At 48.8% G+C, this 20142-nt stretch overlaps 1 protein-coding gene across 6 annotated transcripts in view; it reads left to right on the plus strand.

The window, feature by feature from the left end:
• Window positions 1-20142, plus strand: part of FBXW4 (F-box and WD repeat domain containing 4) — an 85328-nt gene that overhangs the window by 57767 nt on the left and 7419 nt on the right. For 2 of the 6 annotated variants that reach the window (XR_004323818.1, XR_004323819.1), the window contains exons 6-9: window positions 6821-6886; window positions 18091-18231; window positions 18735-18876; window positions 19075-19329. Coding sequence is in view for 4 of the 6 variants with exons in the window: in XM_032491050.1 (XP_032346941.1) it covers window positions 6821-6886; window positions 18091-18231; window positions 18735-18876; window positions 19075-19194 (469 nt within the window). In the remaining 2 variants the exon portion in view is untranslated. Of the gene's footprint in view, window positions 1-6820; window positions 6887-18090; window positions 18232-18734; window positions 18877-19074; window positions 19920-20142 lie in introns of those variants that run through there. The other 4 variants (XM_032491051.1, XM_032491052.1, XM_032491050.1 and 1 more) reach the window with 3 other exon arrangements.

The following is a 20142-nucleotide window of genomic DNA, read 5'->3' on the forward strand; positions in this document are numbered from 1 at the left end:
ACAAGATGTAAATAATACGCTTTTCCCTTTAAAAAGTAATGCATGCTCATTAAAGAAGATTCAGAAAATAAAATTTAAAAGAAGAAAGAATTGCTAATTGCTCTATTGTCCAAACACAATCACTTAAAGCTTTTTAGTATGTTTCCTTCCACTCTTTCCTCTTCTATACACAGGCTATGTTTTAAATTGAGGTATAATGGTTACATAACATTATATTCATTTCAGGTTTACAACTTAATGAGTTGATATTAGTATACAATGCAAAATGATCACTACAGTAAGTCTAGTTGTCGTCTGTCTCCTTACATAAGTACAAGAATTTTTTTCTTGTGGTAAGAACTTTTAAGACTTACTCTCTTACTTTCGAAAATGCAGTACAGTATTATTAACGATAGTCACCATGCTGTACATTACATCTCTATGATATATTTATTTTATAACTGGAAGTTTGTACCTTTTGATCCCCTTTACCCATTTCTCCTATCCCCTACCTGCCTCCCCTTTGGCAACCACCAATCTGTTCTTTGTATCTATGAGCTAATTTTGTTTTGATTGTTTGTTTTAGATTCCACATATAAGTGAAACCATTTAGTATTTGTCTTTCTCTGTCTGACTTATGTCACTTAGCATAATGCCCTCAAGGCCCATCCATGTTACAAATGGCAAGATTTCATACTTTTTTATGGCTGAGTAGTATTTCATTGTGTGTGTGTGTGTTTGATGAACACACACACATACATAGTTTGATGTATACACACACACATACATACATATACATACATACACATACCACATCTTCTTTATCCATTCATCCATCAATACACTCTTAGATTGTTTCCATCTCTTGGCTGTTGTAAATAATGCTACAGTGAACATGGGGATGCATATATCTTGTCAAACTAGTATTTTTGTTTGTTTTTTTTATAAATACCCAGGAGTAGAATTGCTGGATCATATGATAGTTCTATTTTTCATTTTTTTTGCAGAAACTCCATACTGTTTTCCATAGTAGCTGCGCCAGTTTACATTCCCACCTACAGTGCACGAGGGTACCCTTATCTCCACACCCTCCAGCACTTACCTCTTGTCTGTTTAATAATAGCCATTTTAACAGGTGTGGTGATATCTCACTGTGGTTTGGATTTGCATTTCCCTGATGATTAATGATGTTGAACATCTTTTCTTGTGACTGTTGGCCATCTGTATGTCTTCTTCGGAAGAATGTCTATTCATGTCCTCTGCCCATGTCTGAATCAAATTGTCTGTCTTTTGGCAATTGAGTAGTATGAGTTCTTTATACATTTTGGATATTAACTTTTATTGAATATATGACTTGCAAATACTTTCTCCCATTCAGTAGGTTGCCTTTTCATTTTGTTGATGATTTCCTTTGCTATACAGAAGCTTCTTAGTTTGATGTAGTCCCACTTGTTTATTTTTGCTCTTGTTGCTTTTGCTTTTGAAGTCAGATCCAAAAAAATCACTGCCAAGACCAGTGTCAAGGAGCTTACTGCCTGTGTTTTCTTCTAGGAGTTTTACTGTTTCAGGTCTTACATTCAAGTCTTTAATCCATTTTAAGTTAATTTTTGTGTATGGTGTAAGATAGTCTAGTTTCATTCTTTTGCAAGTAGCAGTCCAGTTTTCTCAACACCATTTTTGAAGAGACTGTCCTTTCACCATTGTATATTCTTGCTTCCTTTGTAATAAAAAAAATTTGTCTTATTATTCTTTAGTTTGATGAACAAAGTTGTGTTTACTTTACCTTTCACAGGTTATTTTTAAAATAGTTGTGTTTTAAAATAGTTTTAAAATAATTGTACCCTAACGTTTTTTTCTTATAATAGTATCATAAGCATCTTATCTGTATTCATTGGGAACATCATTTTAAATATCTGTGTAATATTCCATTAAGTAGATGGACCAGCATTTATTCAACATGTTTTTGGTCTTGACCCCTTGAAGGCAAGGCACATCCTTCTTTCCCTGTTAACTTATTTTGTTTCAGTCATCCATGAAGTTGGCTAAATGTCTTTTGAATTTGTATTTTCTGTCTGCACCATCTCTTTGAGGTAGTGGTATATGCCAGTTGCTGTGTGAAATGGAACTTCTTTTTATTTGCCTTAAACTTTACTCATTCAAGCTTCAGATAGGCTTCTCGGTCTTGTTATCCTTTAGTTTGATGGACAAAGTTGTGTTTACCTTCTTCCCCTCCCCTGGTCTTACAGCTTTAGTTCTGGGCACCCCCTGCCCAGCCTTTATAGGCAGGGACTGCTATGGATGGTAGGCCCCACAGTGTGCTCCTGCCCCCATCACTGATGTGACTGTCAGCCTTCTGGTCTGTGTACAGCATTCAGGTGGGTGTTTCCCCAGCTGCAAGGTGGGATGTTTGCTGGGGAGAACAAGATTTCTTTGTCTCTCTCTCTTTTTTTTTTTTTTTTCCTTCCCAAGTACATCTATTTCCCTTCCCCTTGGGTGGCCTAGGGTGCCCTGTTGGCTGGATCTTGGAAACTGGCTGACTCACACTTCATTTTCCCTGGACTATGTCTCTCCTCTTCCTGACTTCTGTTGACCTCCTGTTCCCACTCCACTGGTCCTTCCCTCACAGCGCTGTCACTGCACTCCTGCTCCTGGCCTCTCTGCACCCAGTGAGTTTGTGTGACCTTCGCACTGCATTCATGCTTTGGGACTTAGTTGCTATAATGATGTCAATGGCGCAGGTTGGCAGATGGCGGCAGCAGCAATGAGACCTGACATGTTCTAATGACTCTCTCCTTCCCACCCTTGCTGGCCGAGCTGATGGAGGGGCAGGGGTTTCCTTGAGGCATTTTAGGAGGGGGCCAAGGGAAATCGAGGGACCCCCAGGTGCCGATGAAGCCTGTGACCTTTGCTGCTATAATATCAGTGTTTCACAAGCAGGGCGGTTCGGGAGCCCACTTGCAGCCCATCAAAAATTGATTTAATTGCAATTTTTCCTCCAATTAGGAGCACTGGAGCCTGACTAATTGGAGTAATAGAGAGTAATAAGGCTCAGATAAAAAGCCTTCCTCGGCGGCCTTTGTATCTCGTGTCAGTGCCTGTCAGAGGTCAGAGAGCTTGCATATTCTATTAGGCAGCCCGGCCTTCATTTGTACAAATTAGTTTACCCAACAGTAATTAAAATGCCAGTGCGGGTTGAAGAGAACTGAATACACTTGATGGGCATGTTGGTGAATGATGTGACAGCTCTGGTGGCCTCCCTTGCCAAAGTGTGTCAGCCCCAGCTCAGAGGCGGCTGGGGCCTGGGCCAGCTGGGCAGCTCCAGGCCAGCCACGGGGCACAGCTGCTGAGCACGCCCCTTCTGCTGCCCCTCCTCAGAGCCCCTCAGTCGCTCCTTTTTTCTTCCAGGTGGAGTCATTTGTTCATTTGTCCATTCGTTCATTCAGTAAGCGTTTGAGTTTTCAATATGGGTCCAGCATTATACTAGGTGCTCAGGAGAGAACTTATAGGTCAAAGGGTGTAAAATCACTTGGGTTCTGGAATTAAGACTGACTGGGTTCAAATTCCAGTCCAGCTAGTGAGCTAGAGCAAGTCACTCTACCTCTCTGTGCCTCAGTTTCCTCACCTATAAAATAAGGAAAGTGGTACCTGCTGCACAGGGCTATGAGAATTAGATGGGGTAGTGCTTTTGAAACACCTGTCAGAACCTGGCACACAGCAAGTGCTCTGTCAATTATTACTGTAATTAAGGAGGGCTAAATTAAGGCAGAGGCAGCAGGAATCTACCTTCTTTTCACCCTCCCAGCTAATTTAGTCCAGCTAAGAAAATTAGCATCCAGCTAATTTTCCTTCCTATAATCCTTTCCTCTTTTCCGTTATCTTATTATTTTCTATCCCTCAACTTGAGTACCAGAGTCCCTGATTTTCCTGGTGTCTTGCTCTGATGTGAGAGCTCCTATGTGTGCTTCTTGGGCCTGGTAATGATCTCTGTGATGCCAGGTTTGCCTGAGCTGGGGCCAGGGGACCAGTGAGGTAGGTTGGGGATCTAGGTAAGGTCTGGGACTAGATGAGAAATTATAAAAGGCTGGCTTCTGGTAACAGCTTTCTGGTCCAAAAAGACTAGAGTTTATGGAGTCAGGATGACTTTCAGACCCTCAAGCTGAGAGAGCATGTGCATGTGTGCATGTGCTAACATGAATTTTTAGATATTGTTGGTACTTCTCATCTATTGTCTGGTTGTGGAGCTGCACCAACAGTGTATGACTGTGTCATGCGTCATTCAGGTCTGAGTCTGGTGATTTGGGAGTTACTCCTCTAGGGAGCAGAGGGACCCCCTTCACAGCCCATTTGACAAGCTTCCCCAGCCTTGTTGGCTGCCAGCTCTGGAAGGCCCTTTCAGTTGAAGTCCACAGATTTGTTCTGGGTGCCTCTTTTGGGCCAGGCACTGTGCTGGGCACTTGAGTACACAAGAGCCACAAGACAGTCCATGATCTCAAAAGGAAGATGGGAAGATAATCCCAAAATACCATTTGTCCCATGAAGGTGAGATCAGGGTGTGGCAGGGACTAAGAAGAAGGCTAGTCAAGCCCCCTGGGGAGCCAGTGGCTCCTGCCTCTTCTTGTTAAGCATGAGTTTACTGTCCCTGTCCCTTGGCAGTCCCCATGGTTTGGGTGTGAGTCTTGGTGAATGTCCCAGCAGGACCTGGCTCCAAATCAGTTCGTTGCTTATGTAGTTTTTCACTGAATGTTTGATTTGGTTAAACTCTTAGGTCCTCATTAAATGCCAGGGGGACTCTCTACTCTTCCTCCTTCTCCTCCCTATTTCACATGGTTAAGCAAAGGAAAAGGGCAGCTTTTGGAAAGAAATGTTTCTGGGTGTCATGTCCAGGCAGTTAAGAAAGCCTTCGTGGGGCATGAAGGTGAGAGGCACTCCTCCTAGAGGCAGATGGACAGGGTCAGGGTGGGCAGGCAGGAATGGAGGACAGGAGTCCCAGGGTAGGTGTTCCCATCCCCACCCCAGCCTGCTGGGAGCTCAGAGTTTGAGGGAGTGGCAGGGATTCAGGTTCCAGATGCCTCCCATCTCTCTCTCTGTTGACTTACCTTGACACTAATTTAATCCTGTGGCCAGTCAGAGGCTTGCCACAGGCCTCCTTTAGAGGTGTCTGTGTGTCTGTGCTGGCGCCCCTCACCTGGCCCCCAGTCCTCAAAAGTCTAAAGAGCCCAATTGCCTGCTTGAATGATTTCCAAGTGGCTATTATGTTTCCAACCCCAGGTAATTGTCTTTACCAGTTATTAATGGATTATCTTCAAGAGAAAAATGTCAGCAGGGGAGGGAAGTGAGGACAACACCTCCTGGCTGTAGTTCGGGGCTTCAGTGTCCAGTGGCTGCTTCCTGGGCTGGGAGCCACTTGGGGCATGATGAAGTGGCTCTTTCGGCACATCACTCTAGTTTAGTGGCTGTGGCACGCTTATGGGTTAAGAGAAAGCTGGGATGACTGAGCATGTCCTTAGAGGAAGTCTTGTCTTGAGGCATGGAAGCCCCAGGGTGGTTCGTGTGGCCTTTTTGTTAGCCTGGGGTTGAAACACAGACCCCTGCCCTGCAATTTTGATTGTAAATCAGTGGCTTGGCCAATTCCTGCCCTAACATCTCTCCATCAGTAAGTGGCAGGTCAACCCCCCACCACACCCCACCCCCCCGCAAGTCAAAGTGACAGCCACCGGCTTCTCAGAGCCCCCTCTGTGGAAATCCATCTCCATGCTGACATGCTTGGGATCAGAGAGCCACAGGTGCTGGGCAGGGCTAGGGCCAATGGGCTGCTGCCCCACATTGCTAACGTGTCATTAGTATGTCCAGGCTCCCTCCCCCCATGTCCAGACATGTAGGGACTTGGCCCTTCCCTGCCCCAGGGTTCCTGAGTGACACAGATGCTTTCAACTCTCTTGCTGGAGTTTAGGTTTTCAAGCCCAGGGTTCCTGTTGGCTCCCCCTCCCCACCCCTTCCAAATCCTCTAACAAAGGAGTGGTCTGGCACATAGGTTCAAGTTCTAGTCCTAGCACTATGGCCAGCTGGCTCATTGCACGGATTCTTCTCACTGGGATTGGGCCTCCACTTAAAATGAAACTTTGCAGATTGTATACGTTGAACTTTTTAGGGGTTTAAGAGACACTCTGGGAGATACAATCAGAGTATCCCTTCTCACCTGCCTCTGGGGCGTGTCTGTTACTGTCCTCTAAACTCTGGCTCCCATCCCACTCGCAGCAGTCCTGGCTGCCTGGCCCCTCACTTGCCCTACTCTCCCACCCTCACCTTTTCATGTTGTTCCCCACCTTTCATAGTTTTCCTTTTCTCACTTTGGTGTATTTACACCTGCCCTGTGCTTGTACCAAGTTACCATATTTCCCCAGCTCTTAAAACCGTCAGTAATGCCCCCCAGCCACCTTCACTTCTGACCAGAGCTTCACCTTCCAGCACACAGCAACCTATTCCCAGGAGACCATTTCTGTAGTGTGATGTTGTGAACTTGGTGTCTGTACACCTAAAGCCCGGCAGGCTCGCTCTCCCTTGGCCTCAGTTGCACGTCTAGTGGGGGTGGAGACCACCCAGCCAGGTCTGAGCAGCAAACTCAGCTGTAGTTGAATCCATGGGTCCTCTGGCCAAGCAGCTCTGGGAGGTCATAGCCCTCACCATTTTCCATGTGGTCTTCCCACAACTCTGATGGCTCTCTTGGCTGCTTCTCTCATCCTGGCTTAACCCCACGATCCCCTGGAGAATGAGCATTGTGTAGCCATTTCTGCTACAAGTTCTGACAGGCCAGATCTGACTCTGCTTTCCTTTTGTTTGGCAGCTCTTTTGTGACAGGGACGGCTTGTTGTGGGCACTTCTCACCCCTAAGAATCTGGGACCTCAACAGGTAAGAGCTTCCTGTGTTCACCATGGCTTCCAGTGGGGGTGGGGCTGGAGTGGCTGGGAGGTAGGGGAAAGCAGCCGAGGCAGCCCCTGCTTCAGTTGGCCGCGTGGAACAGGAGGAGGCTGGGAAGGCCCCTGCCCCACAACCCACTGACAGCCTCTGCTGTGGCGCCTTCTCACATGGAATCGTTTGTGTTAGCTTGAGGAGACGGTTGAAATAATTTATAATAGGTAAATAATTTCATGTAGAATTTATGATAACAACAACAATTTGGATTTACTTTTCTCCAACTTTTTCTCTTAGGAGTAGCCTGACTATGTGGCTACATAAAATCCTATCTATCCTCCGAGATGACTTTTCTAAAATAAATTTTGGAAGTAGCCTACAGATCCATAAAAATAACAGTACAGAACAGTTAAAGTACATTCAGGTTTCATTCACAATTCTCTGCCTTGGCAGGCTTGACACATTCTCATCTGATTACCTGCCATTCTTTTTTTTTTCTAACTTTTTACTTGAAATAATTATAGATTCATAGGAAGTTACAAAAACAGGAAGGTGAGGTACCTGTGTAATATCTTATCCAATATAATATAAAAATTAGGAAATTGACATTGGTACAATCCAGACCTTTATTCCAGATGCAGTTATGTGTGTGTGTGCTTCTTTACAATTTTATCCCATGCATAGATTCATGTAACCACTACCACAATCAAGATATAGAACTGTTTATTCCATCAGCACAAAGATCGGTCATGTACCCCTTCATAGTTGCACCCATCCTCCTCCCTATCTCCTCTCCCTCGTATCCCTAACCCCTAACAACCATTTATGTGCTCTCCATGTCTATAGTTTTGTCATTTTGAAAGTATTATCTAAGTTAAATAATGTATGTAGTATGTAACCTTTGGAGATTTTTTTTTTAACTCAGTGAAATTCTCTTGAAACCCACAGAAGTTGTTGCATCTGTCAATAGTACTTTACTTATTGCTTGGAAGTATTCCCTGGTACAGATATACCAAAGTTTCTTTCCCCATTGACCAGCATTCACCCATTGAAGGACACATGGGTTGCTTTTGACTTGTTGATTATTGCAGATAAAACTGTTATGAACGTTTGTGTATAGGCTTTTGTGTGGACATACATTTTCAGTTCTCTGGGATCAATGCCCAGGAATCCAATTGCTGGGTCATTTGGTAAGTGTATGTTTAATTTTTTACCTGCCAAAGTATTTTGAGTATCTTTATCACTTTATGTTCTGACCCTAATGTATGAGAGATCTAGTTTCTTCACATCCTCAACAACATCTAGTATTATCACTATTTTTTATTTTAGCTATTTTAATGGATGTGTTATGGTTTTAATTTGAAATTCCCTAACAGCTAATGATATTGAACATCTTTTCATATGCTTATTTGCCTTCTGTATATTCTCTTTGGTGAAATGTCTGCTCAAGTTGTTTGCCCATTTCTAATTGGATTGTTTGCCTTTTCACTGTTGAGTTTTGAGGGTTTTAATATCTTCTAGGTATTAATCCTTTGTCAGATATATGGCTTGCAGATATCTTATCTAAGTCTGTAGCTTGTTTTTTAAATCCTCCTAACAGGGTCTTCTGCAGAGCAAAAACTTTAAAATTTTGATTAAGTCCAAATTACCAACTTTTTCTTTCATCAGTTGTGCTTTTGGCGTCGAGTCTAAGAACCCTTCACCCCAGGCCCCTCCTGGCTGTCAGTGCTATCATCTACGGGAGCAGGGAAGGTGCTCTTCCTGCCTGTCTCCTGCCTCTGTTGCTGTAGCTTGTCTTTTCCTTCCGTCTCCCTAGGAAAGTATTAGCCAGAACTTTTTTTTTTCCTGAAAAATTCATCATATTGTCAATCTTTCCAAAAGACTTTTTTAAAAAAAATAACACAAGATGTTTCAGTTAAATATGGTTTTCTCTATAATATTCTCTTGATGGCCATCCAACCAGAGAGATAGGAAACCTAACAACTTTCCCAAACACCACATTACATCTTTGGGAAGCTCTGAGAGTTGGGATGCCTGCCTTTGCCCTTCATCAAAGGTTGATCTTCTTGGAGCTGTGATCCTGTATAAGAAGCAAGTTGAACCTGTCCTCTGAAGGACAGGCCTTTAAATATCTGAAAACTTTGATCCTGCTCCTCCAGGTATTTTCCAGGCCAAAAAGTTGGAGGCCTTTCAGTTATTGCTCATAAATGTAGCTGATCAGTTAAGGTGGCTTTGGCTATAAATAATGAAGACCTAATTCAGGTTGCTGAGACTATAAAGGGACTATTAGTATCTTAAATGACAAGGACTTTAGAAGTTGGATGGTTGATTGGTTCCAGGATTGATGGATTCATTAGTAGCTCAATGAGACCATGAGTGCCCATCTTCTCCTCAGCTTTCTGCTTTGCCACCCAGTCAAGGTCATTTTTGTTCTTGCCCTCAGGCTTGTTTATAATAGTTCTACCAACTCATAATGTAGCATCCAAAGGGGAGAAGGAATGAAGAGGACATGTCCCTACCTGGGGTCCCTTTTTAAGATGAGGAAGCTGTTCCCAGGAGCTCCCAAACAGACTTCTCATATTTAGTGAGCCAGAATTGTGCTCCAGTACATACCCTAAACCAAGCCCCAATAAGAGAGATGGAATGAACAGCCGAGACACATCTTCTGGGCCTGGGGAGGGGCCCAGCTTTTCCGGCATGCACACTGGCAGTGGGGGAGGGAAGGGGCAGGCATAGAATCAGGGTTTGGTCAGCAAGGAAGAAGGTGAGGAATAGCTGGATGGGTGGCCTACAGTGTTGGTCTCACACTAGTTCCAGGACCATTCTCATCTGAAAGTTTCTCTAATTTATCTGGTTTGATCCCTCTTTTTTTTTTTTTTAATCTTTTTTTCCTTCCACTTTTATTGAGGCACAGTTGACATACAGTACTATGTAAGTTTAAGGTGTACAGCATGATGATGACTTACATCATGAAATGATTATCACAATAAATTTAGTGAACATCCACTATTTCATATAGATATAAAATTAAATAGAAAAAAAATTTCCTTGTAATGAGAGCTCTTATGATTTACTCTTAATAACTTAATAACATATAGCAGTATTAATTATCGTGTTGTACATTACATCCCCAGTGCAGGAGGGTTTTTCTCCAGTCTTACCACACTTATTTGTCATCTTTTTTATAATAACCATTCTGACAGGTATGACGTGATAATTCATTGTGGGTTTGATGTGCATTTCCCTGATGATTAGTGATGTTGAGCATGTTTTCATGTACCTGTTGGCCACCTGTATATGATTTGATCCCTCTTGAAACAGGGTGTTCACAGTTGAGTCCTGAGGACACCAGGTGTGGGCTGATAAGTGGCCAGTGCTATCACCTCCCTTCTTCTAGATCTTCTCCTTCTGTTAATGTAATGTAATGGGTTGTGCTTGGCATCATCACTGACCTGGGCCCAGGATGGCAGACAATGGGGGTGGGGAGGGTGTGCACGACCCCACTGTGGCCCAGCTTTATCTCGAAGGTTGAGTAATCTTTGAGTGGCCTCTCCTGCCTGTGGTTGCCTTGTTGGGGGTGCTCTGGGTGCAGATTTATGGTCAGGATGGAGTTCTAAGGCACCAGCTCCTTCAACAGCATTCTTTTGTGGAATCCCTAAGACCTCACTAACCCCAAACACTGGGTCTTTACAGAACCCAGGAAGGACCTAAATGAAAATGGGCACAAGGCAGCTATGGCCTCAGTTCTCACTGGAGCCATACAAGAAACAGCCATTGCACCTTTTGGCCATCCTGGGAGCCACTTGCCTTTGCCTTCTCTCTAGCCCCTGGACTCCCCTCCTCACCACTGAGAGGACCCAGGCCTTACTTAAAAAAACTCTTCTATCCCAGGGAAGCTTGGAGGACCAGTGGTTCAGGGACCAAGGGAAAGATGCCCTGGTGGAGACATCCCCTTTTAATGGGAGGAAACTGATGGACAGGACGACTATCTGTAGCTGTCTTTCCCAGAGAAGCCCAAGCAGATAATAAAGCCATGTAGAAAACAGGATTAAGGTAATGAACAGGCAGGACAGAGTTTGATCTTTCAATAATGCCAAAGCCTGACTGACAGGCCAATCTGGAGGGTGGAGCAACAACGCCGGCAGGACTCAGTGGTGGGGCAGTATGCAGTGCTGTGTGGATTCTTTGCTTTTAACCTGTCACCGCTGAAACTTGAGTGCTGGGATTTTCTCTTTTATGTGTGTGCTATGACTTGGAGGGGAGGAGTACTCAAGGGACAGTTTTGCTCAAAGCATTGCCCCCCAGAGGCTGCCCTCAGGATGATGGTGGGGGCTGGGACATACCTCAGAGGTATAGGCGCCCTTTTGGGCACCAGTGCACCCTCATCCATCTGTGTCTCTCAGGTACACATCCTCAGGAAGCCTAGGCTGCTTTTCATAATGCCTGGGGACCTCTTTCAAGGTCACCATGGCTCCCTCAGCCCTTTGTTCACCAAGATGCCTGAAAACTATTCTCCCTCTGGGCTAGGGAGGGGGAGGTTCTGGCTGGGTCAGAGAGCAGCCATGGGCACAAAGCCACTGTCTAGATGGCAAGGAGCTTGGCTGTCCCCCTCTCCCTTCCTCCTTTTCTGCCTTTCTCTCTTCTAGAGCTGAGCCCAAAGAGAGGGAATTTCTAACTAGATGGAGAGAAAGATGGAGTTCTTCACCTAACTTGGACATGCCAGGGTGTTCCTGTTTCCGAGGGTAGATGGTCTTCTGGCCTAGTCCCCAGCCCCCAAGGGCTCTATCCTGACAGACTGTGCCAACAGCCAACCACTGAAGTATCCCTAGATAGGCCCTGTGGTCCCATTAGGCCTTGAGAAACTGTGCCAAAGCCATCCTCTTACTGAGTCTTGGGTCTAGAGGAATTAAGGCTTGTGTTCTCTGTCTGCATTTGAGCAGAGCCCTGGCTCAGCCCCAGGGAAGGTGTTGAGGTGTCTGTGTGGGACTGCTGGAAGGCCCCAGGGAGTCGGTGGGTTGTTGTTGTTGCTGTTTCTTCTTTTTTAATTGAAGTATAGTTGATTGACAATGTTGTTAGTTTCAGGTGTATAGCAAAGTGATTCGGTTATATATATTTTTATACATATATTTTTTCAGATTCTTTTCCATTGTAAGTTATAAAAAGATACTGAATATAGTTCCTTGTACTGTATAGTAGGTCCTTGCTGTTTATCTGTTTTGTATACTCTAGTGTGTATCTGTTAATGCCCAATTCCTAATTTATCCCTCCCCCCGGGTGAATTTTCTGACTGGCCTGACAACACACACACACACCTTTCCCTGGGCTTGCCCTTGCTGTAGGTTTTACCTTTTCTGCCAAGGCGCATTTGAGCTGGATCTAGCATTGGTGCCCTAAGATCAGGGCACAATGGGCACCCCAGTAGCAGAGGGGAGGTGGGAACCAGGATAGAGAAGCCCTGTGATCTCAGCTCTGGAGATGGCGCAGTGGGTCTGGCCATAGCCCTATGCCAGTCTTGGGACTGTTGGGTAGGGAAGGGGGTAGAGATGGGTTTTGGTGACTTGGCTACTCCTGGGGCACTGTGGCAGGGTGTGCATGGCTCCTGCATGCCCCACCTCATCTCCCCTTCCCCTTCAGGCCAGTGTCATTCCTGGTTCCCCATTACTCCTCCATTTCCATCCTTAAGCCCCATAAGTCTCCTATTTCTTAACAAAGGCAGGGGCAGAGGACACATTCTTCTCACACATTCTGACATCCTATATTTTTCCCCTCTGAGCCTTTGCTCTAGCTGACCCCTATGTCTGGAATACCCACTCTCTGCCTAATGAAACCCTGCTCACTCTTCAGCATAAAGAGCACCTCCACCACGAAGTCCTCCCTGATCCTCACCCCTATGGCTGGAATTGGTGACCCTTAGAGCACTCATAGGGCCACCTTATCGGCTACCCTGTGGCCTGGAATAGCCTCCTCTCAGGCTGGGATCTTATCTTGGGACCCTGGACTGAGCACAGGAGATAGATCACGGCATCCGATGGCATTTGGAATGGCAGGGGTGTCTGGCTGCAGCCCTTTCTAACCGTCTGCAGAAGGAACTGGTGTCCTGAGCACAGGCTGGGCCACTCTGAGGGCACCATTATTGCCCATCCCACCCAGGTGTGGCTTTGTCTCTTCACCCTCCACCTCCACCCAGGACAGGGGGCCTGGCCCTCAGTCAGTGTGATTATGGGAATTGCCCCTCTTTAAAGTATCTGCCTTCTCCTTTGAAAGTATTACTGACAGCTTTTTTCATTTTCTTTTTTTCTTTACCTCTTCAAGGAACCCTGTAATTTCTCTCTTTCTTTCTCCCCCTCCCTCTTTCCTTTTTCTTTCTTGTCCCCTCTGTCCCCCTGAACTCTTTGAAATTGGCTCTCTGCCTGCTGACACCAAACTGATACTTTGCGTTTCACTTCTCCTTATCCCTTTATGGCAACAGATGTTGAAATTTTGTATCCTTTTATCTGCCCGGCTGCCCCTTCCTGTAATTACAGTCCCCTTGTTAGCAGTACAAAGTGGGCTGCCCGGCTGCCTGGCCTTTGAGCCATTGTGTCTGAACACGTGTGCACGGGCGGGTGCTGGGACTGTGCACGCACGCACATGCATGTGAGGGGCCTGTGCTTGAGAAGAGCCCTCTGCACTCACCTAGGGGTGCTGGGGCAGGCAAAGCTTCCGTGGGCTTCTGGTCTCTACCACTTCGTGGTTACACGCAGGACCTGCCTGCTTCTTTAATTCTCTCACCCTCACCACCAGTGGGCTGGGCGAGGACAACCACTCCCTGCTGCAAAGCCTCCTGGCTCTTGTGCTGTCTGAGCAGTGCACACCAGGAGTCAGATCCCGGCATCTTGTTCCCTTCACACACTCACACCTCCAGCCAAACCAGGTGCCCCAGCCCTGCACCTCTGTTGTTTTTGGTCCTTCACCTGAGCCATCCCCCTTCTCCTGTCACTGCCTGTCACAGCCCTGTCACTCACTGAAGAATCACTCAATATGCACAGCCAGAAATGTTCTCTTATCTGTCCCCCTTATAAGATGCTCTTTCATCTCTCTTCTGGTACCCACTAGGTCACCCCTTATGTTGTTAGTTGGATACATGACAGACTTCTCTCCCTCCGTGGATTGAAAACTCCTTGAGGAAGGGACAGTACCTCCAAAGTCTCACCTCACATCTCCTCGCAGTTTCTATTAGGCACAATGCCTTGTATACAGAAGGTGCTCAGTAAATAGTTATTGATCAAAGAAAAGAAAAGAGGGGAGGAGGGGTGGAAAGAAGGAAGAGAAGAAAGGAGGAAAAACCTCCCATTCTCTTAGCAACTAAGTTGGGCCCAGCTTATACCTTCAGGCCATCTGTCCCCTGGGGGCAGAGATGTAGGAAAGGAGCTATTTGTCACGCTTCCATCCTTTCTCTCCTCCAAAAGCCATTGTTACATTTTGCAGTTGCACATTCCAAATGGGGTGTGAGATGCAGGAATGAGCACCTATAGGCTCTCCAGGGAGCATCATCAGGAACCCAGTGTATTAACAGTGGCTGTAAATGGTGTGGGGGCCATGGGCATTGTTAGATGTGGTTGAGGAGGTGAAGCCAGGGGTATCTTCCCTCAGGGCACTTTAGCATAGGACTTTTCTTTGGGCCACAGCTTGGGCTGGGAGCTCAGGGAGAACAGCCAAGGGAGGTGTGTGTAGGCTGGGACAAGGGAGCTTGGAGGGAGGGAGGGAGTGAGGGAGTGAAGCAGGGCACCAGGCTTCCCTGGCCTGCAGTGCCCAGACTGGGGGTAGGGTGGGTGGGGTGATGGGGGCTTGCTATGGACTGTCCCTCTGTGCCCAACTCTAGCCTGGATTCTCAAGGCCTCTCCCAGACGGGATAGCTGGTCTTCAAGGCCTATACCTACCTCCAGTTAGCTGGCCCCACAAAGATGGTGATGGCGGGGCCAGGGGTCAGTGTTAAATTTCCTCCTCTCCGACTATCAGGAAGTTCCTGTCCTCCTCCTTCCCCTCCAGCTTCAGGGGACTTGCCTGGGCAGCAGGGCGGGTTGAGCCAGGGAGACCCAACTCCCTCATCTGATCCCCTCAAGGGTCCCTGGGATGAGACTGCACTCTGCTTTTCCTGCCCAGGTATTGGAGACTCCCAGGGGAGGCCGCCCACAGCCAGGCTGCGGGAACAGGTCTCCTTCAGGCAGCCCTCCCCGGCCTGGTCTCATTCATCAGGCTCACAGGGGCGGCCCCATCTGTCTTTATCTTTTCCTGGGTCAAGAGAGAATTGCTGGAGTCAGGCTCGGGGGAGGCTGGTGTGGGGGCCCCCCAGCCCTGTGGCTCCTGGAGGCCCAGGCTTTGTGTGCAGGAGTTGGAAGGGAGTGGACTTTTTGTCTGGCCCTCTATAGTGACAGACCCGGCCCTTGCTCCCGTCTTGGCCTGAGGCTCTGAGCAGCAGCCCCTTTCCCACACAAGTTGTTCAACAGCCAAGGCTCTGCACCCCCCTCCCACCCCCAACAGTGAGAGGCTGAGAAGCATTCTTAACATTCTTTCCAGAGAAAAGGGGTGAAATGTCTGAATTTGGGGGTCACCACATTATACAAATTGCAATCTAATCGTTTTTACAAGAACACACTTGCAGTAAGAAAAGGAGCCCGGGAGGAGGGGCTGAGGAGACAGCTTGTTTTGTCCCCCTTCCCCCCAAAGTTTGGGGCTATTGTAGGGCCGATCGTGCTCCCTCCACCAGCGCGGTTGAGCTAGAGTTTTCTAGTTAAATTGGTCCTGGGGTGGGGGGCCACGAAGGGCCCACGGTGCCATTTCTGTTTGTTTTCCCAAATCAAAGCCCCAGCAGGGCTCCTATGGCACTGCTGGGCTGCTATTTGAAGAGACAGGCCATTTCCCAGAGCCTGGTGTGTCAGCTTATGCTCTGAACTTAACCTCACGGGCACTGCACAACAGAGCCTTGAGGTCTCAGGTCCAGAGGCAAAAGAAACTGTCTCTTTTTATTGGCCCATTTAGTGTGTGTGGCCATTGCAGACAATCAGAGAACCAGTGCAGCAGGAACTCCTCAGGCCCTGGCCAGGCCGTGCTGGCAGACAGGGGCTTTCAAGACTTGTCCTAGCTGCCAGGGGCTGGTGCTCACTCAGCCCTTGGGTCTCCCTAGAGGGTAGGGTTCTATGTTTCTTATTGCAGACACTGTGGCAGGACACTTTCCAGTGGTGGCTTGGATGCCCAAGCAGGGGCCCTGGTTGGCAACTCGGTCTGGGTATGGCCCTTTTGCTGCCAACCCTCAGTCCATGGGTGCCCAGCTCTCCTTCCTTCTGAACCCTGGGACCAGGGGTGGGCAGGTAGAGCCATGCTGGGCTTCAGGCCCCCCAGCCCCCACTGCCTTTCATCTTCTATTTCAAACAGACAAACATGAAATTACTTCTATAGATTAAAGGGGAGAGCTTCTCAGTCATTCCTGAAGGCCTCACTAATGGAGGGGGCAGGGCCCCCAAATCTGGAAGGAGGGAGAACTATGGAGCAAAACAGCCCCTACCCATTATATGAGAGCAAGAGATGGAAAGGAAGAAAATGACCCCAGCCCCTCTCAGGGCTCTGGCCTGCCCAGGGGTGGTGAATCATGGCAGGTGGCCCACCTGGGAAGGCAAGCCTTCTTGGGAGCTGGGTCAGTGATCTCTAGGAGATGCTGCTGTGGGGAGGAGGCTTTCTGCCAGAACCCTCTCAGGATCCCCCAGCACACAGAGACTTACCATCTTACAGGAAGAAGCACTTCCCTGGGAAGGCGGCTGGTGGTAGGGGTGCTGACTTAACCTATTCCCCACTCCTGACTGGACAGCAACAGTGCTGCTTGCTGGGGCCACCTCCCTGCCCTGGGCTCTTGGGGAAAGGGCAGAGTGGGCAAAAAAGAACCAACAGCCTCCTCCTTTATTCCTTTAGTCTTCAGGGAAGATGGCGGCTCCACTGAGGAGAACGGAGGCTTAGGGTCAGTCTGTGTGAGGTGGAAGGACTGGAGCTGAGGGTCACAGTCACACACAGCTGACAGCCAGTCTGCCTCAAGCTCTTTGGTGAACACTACTTCAACCAAAGCTGGGCTGATGAGACCACGAACTGCTCTCTACCCCATGCTGGGGCCTCTTACCTGTGAAGGGTCCATGGCCCTGTTCTCCTCTCATGCCATGGAGAAGGACCAGCATCTCTTGGGCAAAGCTGAAGGCCTGGGCCTGGAGGAGGCCCCTTCATCTTCCTTCCCTCCAGTCATTCTGCAGAAACTCACTGCTTCTACTCGTCCCCCAGCCACAGGGATTAGTGGGTACACTTGATGTCGAGGGGTAGTTGCTAGGGCCAGGAGGCCCCCCTACGTGGTTGCTAGGGTTCTGGCATCAGGGTGAGGGGGTCTGCCCACTGCCGCGGTCACGGAGGGAATTACACAGTCACAAAGAAATTGTTCTTCTCAGTAATCTGCTCTCGGCCACCGGGAGGGGCAAGAGTAGGGGGAGCAAGCTGGAGCCCAGCAGGCTGGGGGCTGTGATCACAGAGGCGTGCTAGCCCCGGGCCGGGGGCCAGCAGGGCCAGGAACACCAGGGACCAGCCCGCTAAGCTGCTTTCTCAGCGATTTCTCTCCCCAGACACAAAGGTGTTTACTTGTTTTAACATCTCCTGGGACTCCCCTTCTCCCTTTGTGTGGTCTTTATCCCCAATGAGGTTTGAGCCCCAGATTACAGGCAGGAATTAAGGCATTGGACTCAGGCAGCTCAGAACTGCATGACCTACAAGATCAAGGAGTATAAAGTAACTGTGTGTGTGTGTGTGTGTGTGTGTGTGTGTGTGTCCGTGTGTGTGTGTGTCCGTGTGTGTGTCCGTGTGTGTCCGTCCCCGACCCTTTCAGCAAGGCCCATTCATCGTCCTGCGGAGGAGTGGCTGGGTGGTGGGCAGCCAGGGTGCAGGTGTGATGGAGGGGCTGCTGCTGACTGATGAGGCCTTCAGTTGGGGGAGGGGGAAGGGCAAGGACTGGGACCCAGTCAGAGGGGTGGGAGTCAAGGGCATCTCCTCCCGTGTCCCCATCCTAAGGGAGTCTAATTCTAGCTCAGGAAGGAGAGCTATGATGCCCCAGGGACTGATGCTGTTTGAAGGTTAAAAGACTGTGTGTGGGCCAAGATGGGACAACCTCTTATCCTCTGCCCCTCCTCTCTCCCCAGTGGGCAGCTGATGACGCACCTGGGTAGTGACTTTCCGCCAGGGGCTGGAGTGCTGGACGTCATGTACGAGTCCCCTTCCACACTCCTGTCCTGTGGCTATGACACCTACGTTCGCTACTGGGACCTCCGTGCCAGTGTCCGGTGAGTGTGCTGGGTGGGAGGACAGGTGGTGGGAACCCCGCGCCAGTCCCAGCCCTCCCTCCAGTCCTGTGGGCCCAGGGAGAGGGACAGAGACTCCATGTCAGGGGCTGGTAGAGAGCAACTGATAAGGTAAGATCAAGCTTAGACTCCTCATCCTGGCAGCCCTGGTCCTGTGGTCCAGGAGACAATAGCCACCAGGCCCTGATAAGAGCTTTGGGAGCCATCAGAGTGCTGTCCTTCAGCATTCGCCCAGCTTTCTTGAGGCCTTTCTTGCCTCTTTAAGTCTGGCCACGTGAAGCATAAATGAGGCATAACTTGCCTGGGGTCACGGACTTGGTGAGAAAGATCTTTACTGAGGAGGCTTTCCCCCATCAAGTGGTTTTAAAAGAATATGGTGATTCAGCCTCTCCCAGCCAGAATGGCTCCCTAAGGCCCCTGGGGAAGCTGGGGTGGAGGTGGAGGGCACCCTCAAACCTCCCCCTGCATCTCCTCCTCCTGGACAGGAAGTGTGTCATGGAGTGGGAGGAGCCCCATGACAGCACCCTGTACTGCCTGCAGACGGATGGGAACCACTTGCTGGCCACTGGCTCCTCCTACTACGGCGTTGTACGACTGTGGGACCGGCGCCAAAGGGCCTGCCTGCACGTAAGGGCCCCGCCCCCTCATGCCTCCAGGATGCCAGGACTCTTATTAGGGGCTGCACTTGGGAGCGGTGTGCCTGGAGAGGGTGGGAGAAAGCCTACAGTAGCACCTGTCCCATTGCACTGGGCCTGGAAGTCCTGGGTTTGGACTCCCCCAGCTCCCCTTTGGGATGCTATCACCATTCTTGCCCCTCCCTTGCAGGCCTTCCCGCTGACATCGACCCCCCTCAGCAGTCCTGTGTACTGCCTGCGCTTCACCACCAAGCATCTCTATGCTGCGCTATCTTATAACCTCCACGTCCTGGACTTTCACAACCCGTGACAGGGCCACCCCAGCCTGTGGGCCAGGAAAGCCAGCTACTCAGGGACCTCTCCTGCCTGGAGGAGACAGTGATACCTCCTCCCCCACTGTGCCTGTGTTCCTTGGCCTGTGACTATGGCGCTCGGGCACGTCAAGGTAAAGGCTGCTGACTCCTGGGCATTAGGGTCACCCAGGGGCCTTCCCAGGAACCAGATGGAGAGAAGGGACCTACTGCTTCAGGAGAGAGCAGCTGAACCCAGCCGGGCCTGGCTTCCCTGTTGGCCAGAGCAAGGATCTGGCCTGGAGAGGCCCACCCCTTCTTAGAGCTGGGCTGCTCAGAGGTGAGGTGAGGTACTCCAGCCTTCCCAGCTGGTCCCTCCCTGCCCCTTTCTTGAAGGAGGTGGGGAGACTGCCAATACCCCCAACCTCCACTTCAGTCAGACCCCACCCTTGACCAGCTCTTCGGCTGGGGACTCATTCCTGGGGCACTGGGCCCTGGTCTTCCTTCAAAACCAAGGATGGACAAAGGGAACCCTGCAGTTTTAGTGAATTTAAGACATGCTACAATGTTCATTTTTGTAAAAATAAAGCTTGACTGTTCAGGTTTGGTTCCTCACTGTCTGGGGAGTCCTGGGAGACCCCAGATAAGAGAACTAAACTTGGGGATGGGCATACTGAGGAAAGCGTTAAGACCAGCCTTATGGCTCAGTATCCCAAAGAATAAAGGTTTCTTTTCTTTAGGAAAACTCATTACCCCGATCCCTTTGGCCCTGGGGGTAGGGTTGGGTATGGACTGGGGACTGTGGAAGGGCTTCTGGATATTATGCTGCTGTCCACCTGCAGTGACCTTCACCCTACTCCAGCGCTCTGCAGTGCTGCAACCTTCGTGCTGGCTTTACACCCACAGTGTCTTAATATCCTGGGCTATTTCTGCATTTTAAAAACTCACCCCCCCTTACTTTAGGGTCT

The sequence above is a fragment of the Camelus ferus genome, chromosome 11 (assembly GCF_009834535.1).
Source record: "Camelus ferus isolate YT-003-E chromosome 11, BCGSAC_Cfer_1.0, whole genome shotgun sequence".
Taxonomy (NCBI): domain Eukaryota; kingdom Metazoa; phylum Chordata; class Mammalia; order Artiodactyla; family Camelidae; genus Camelus; species Camelus ferus.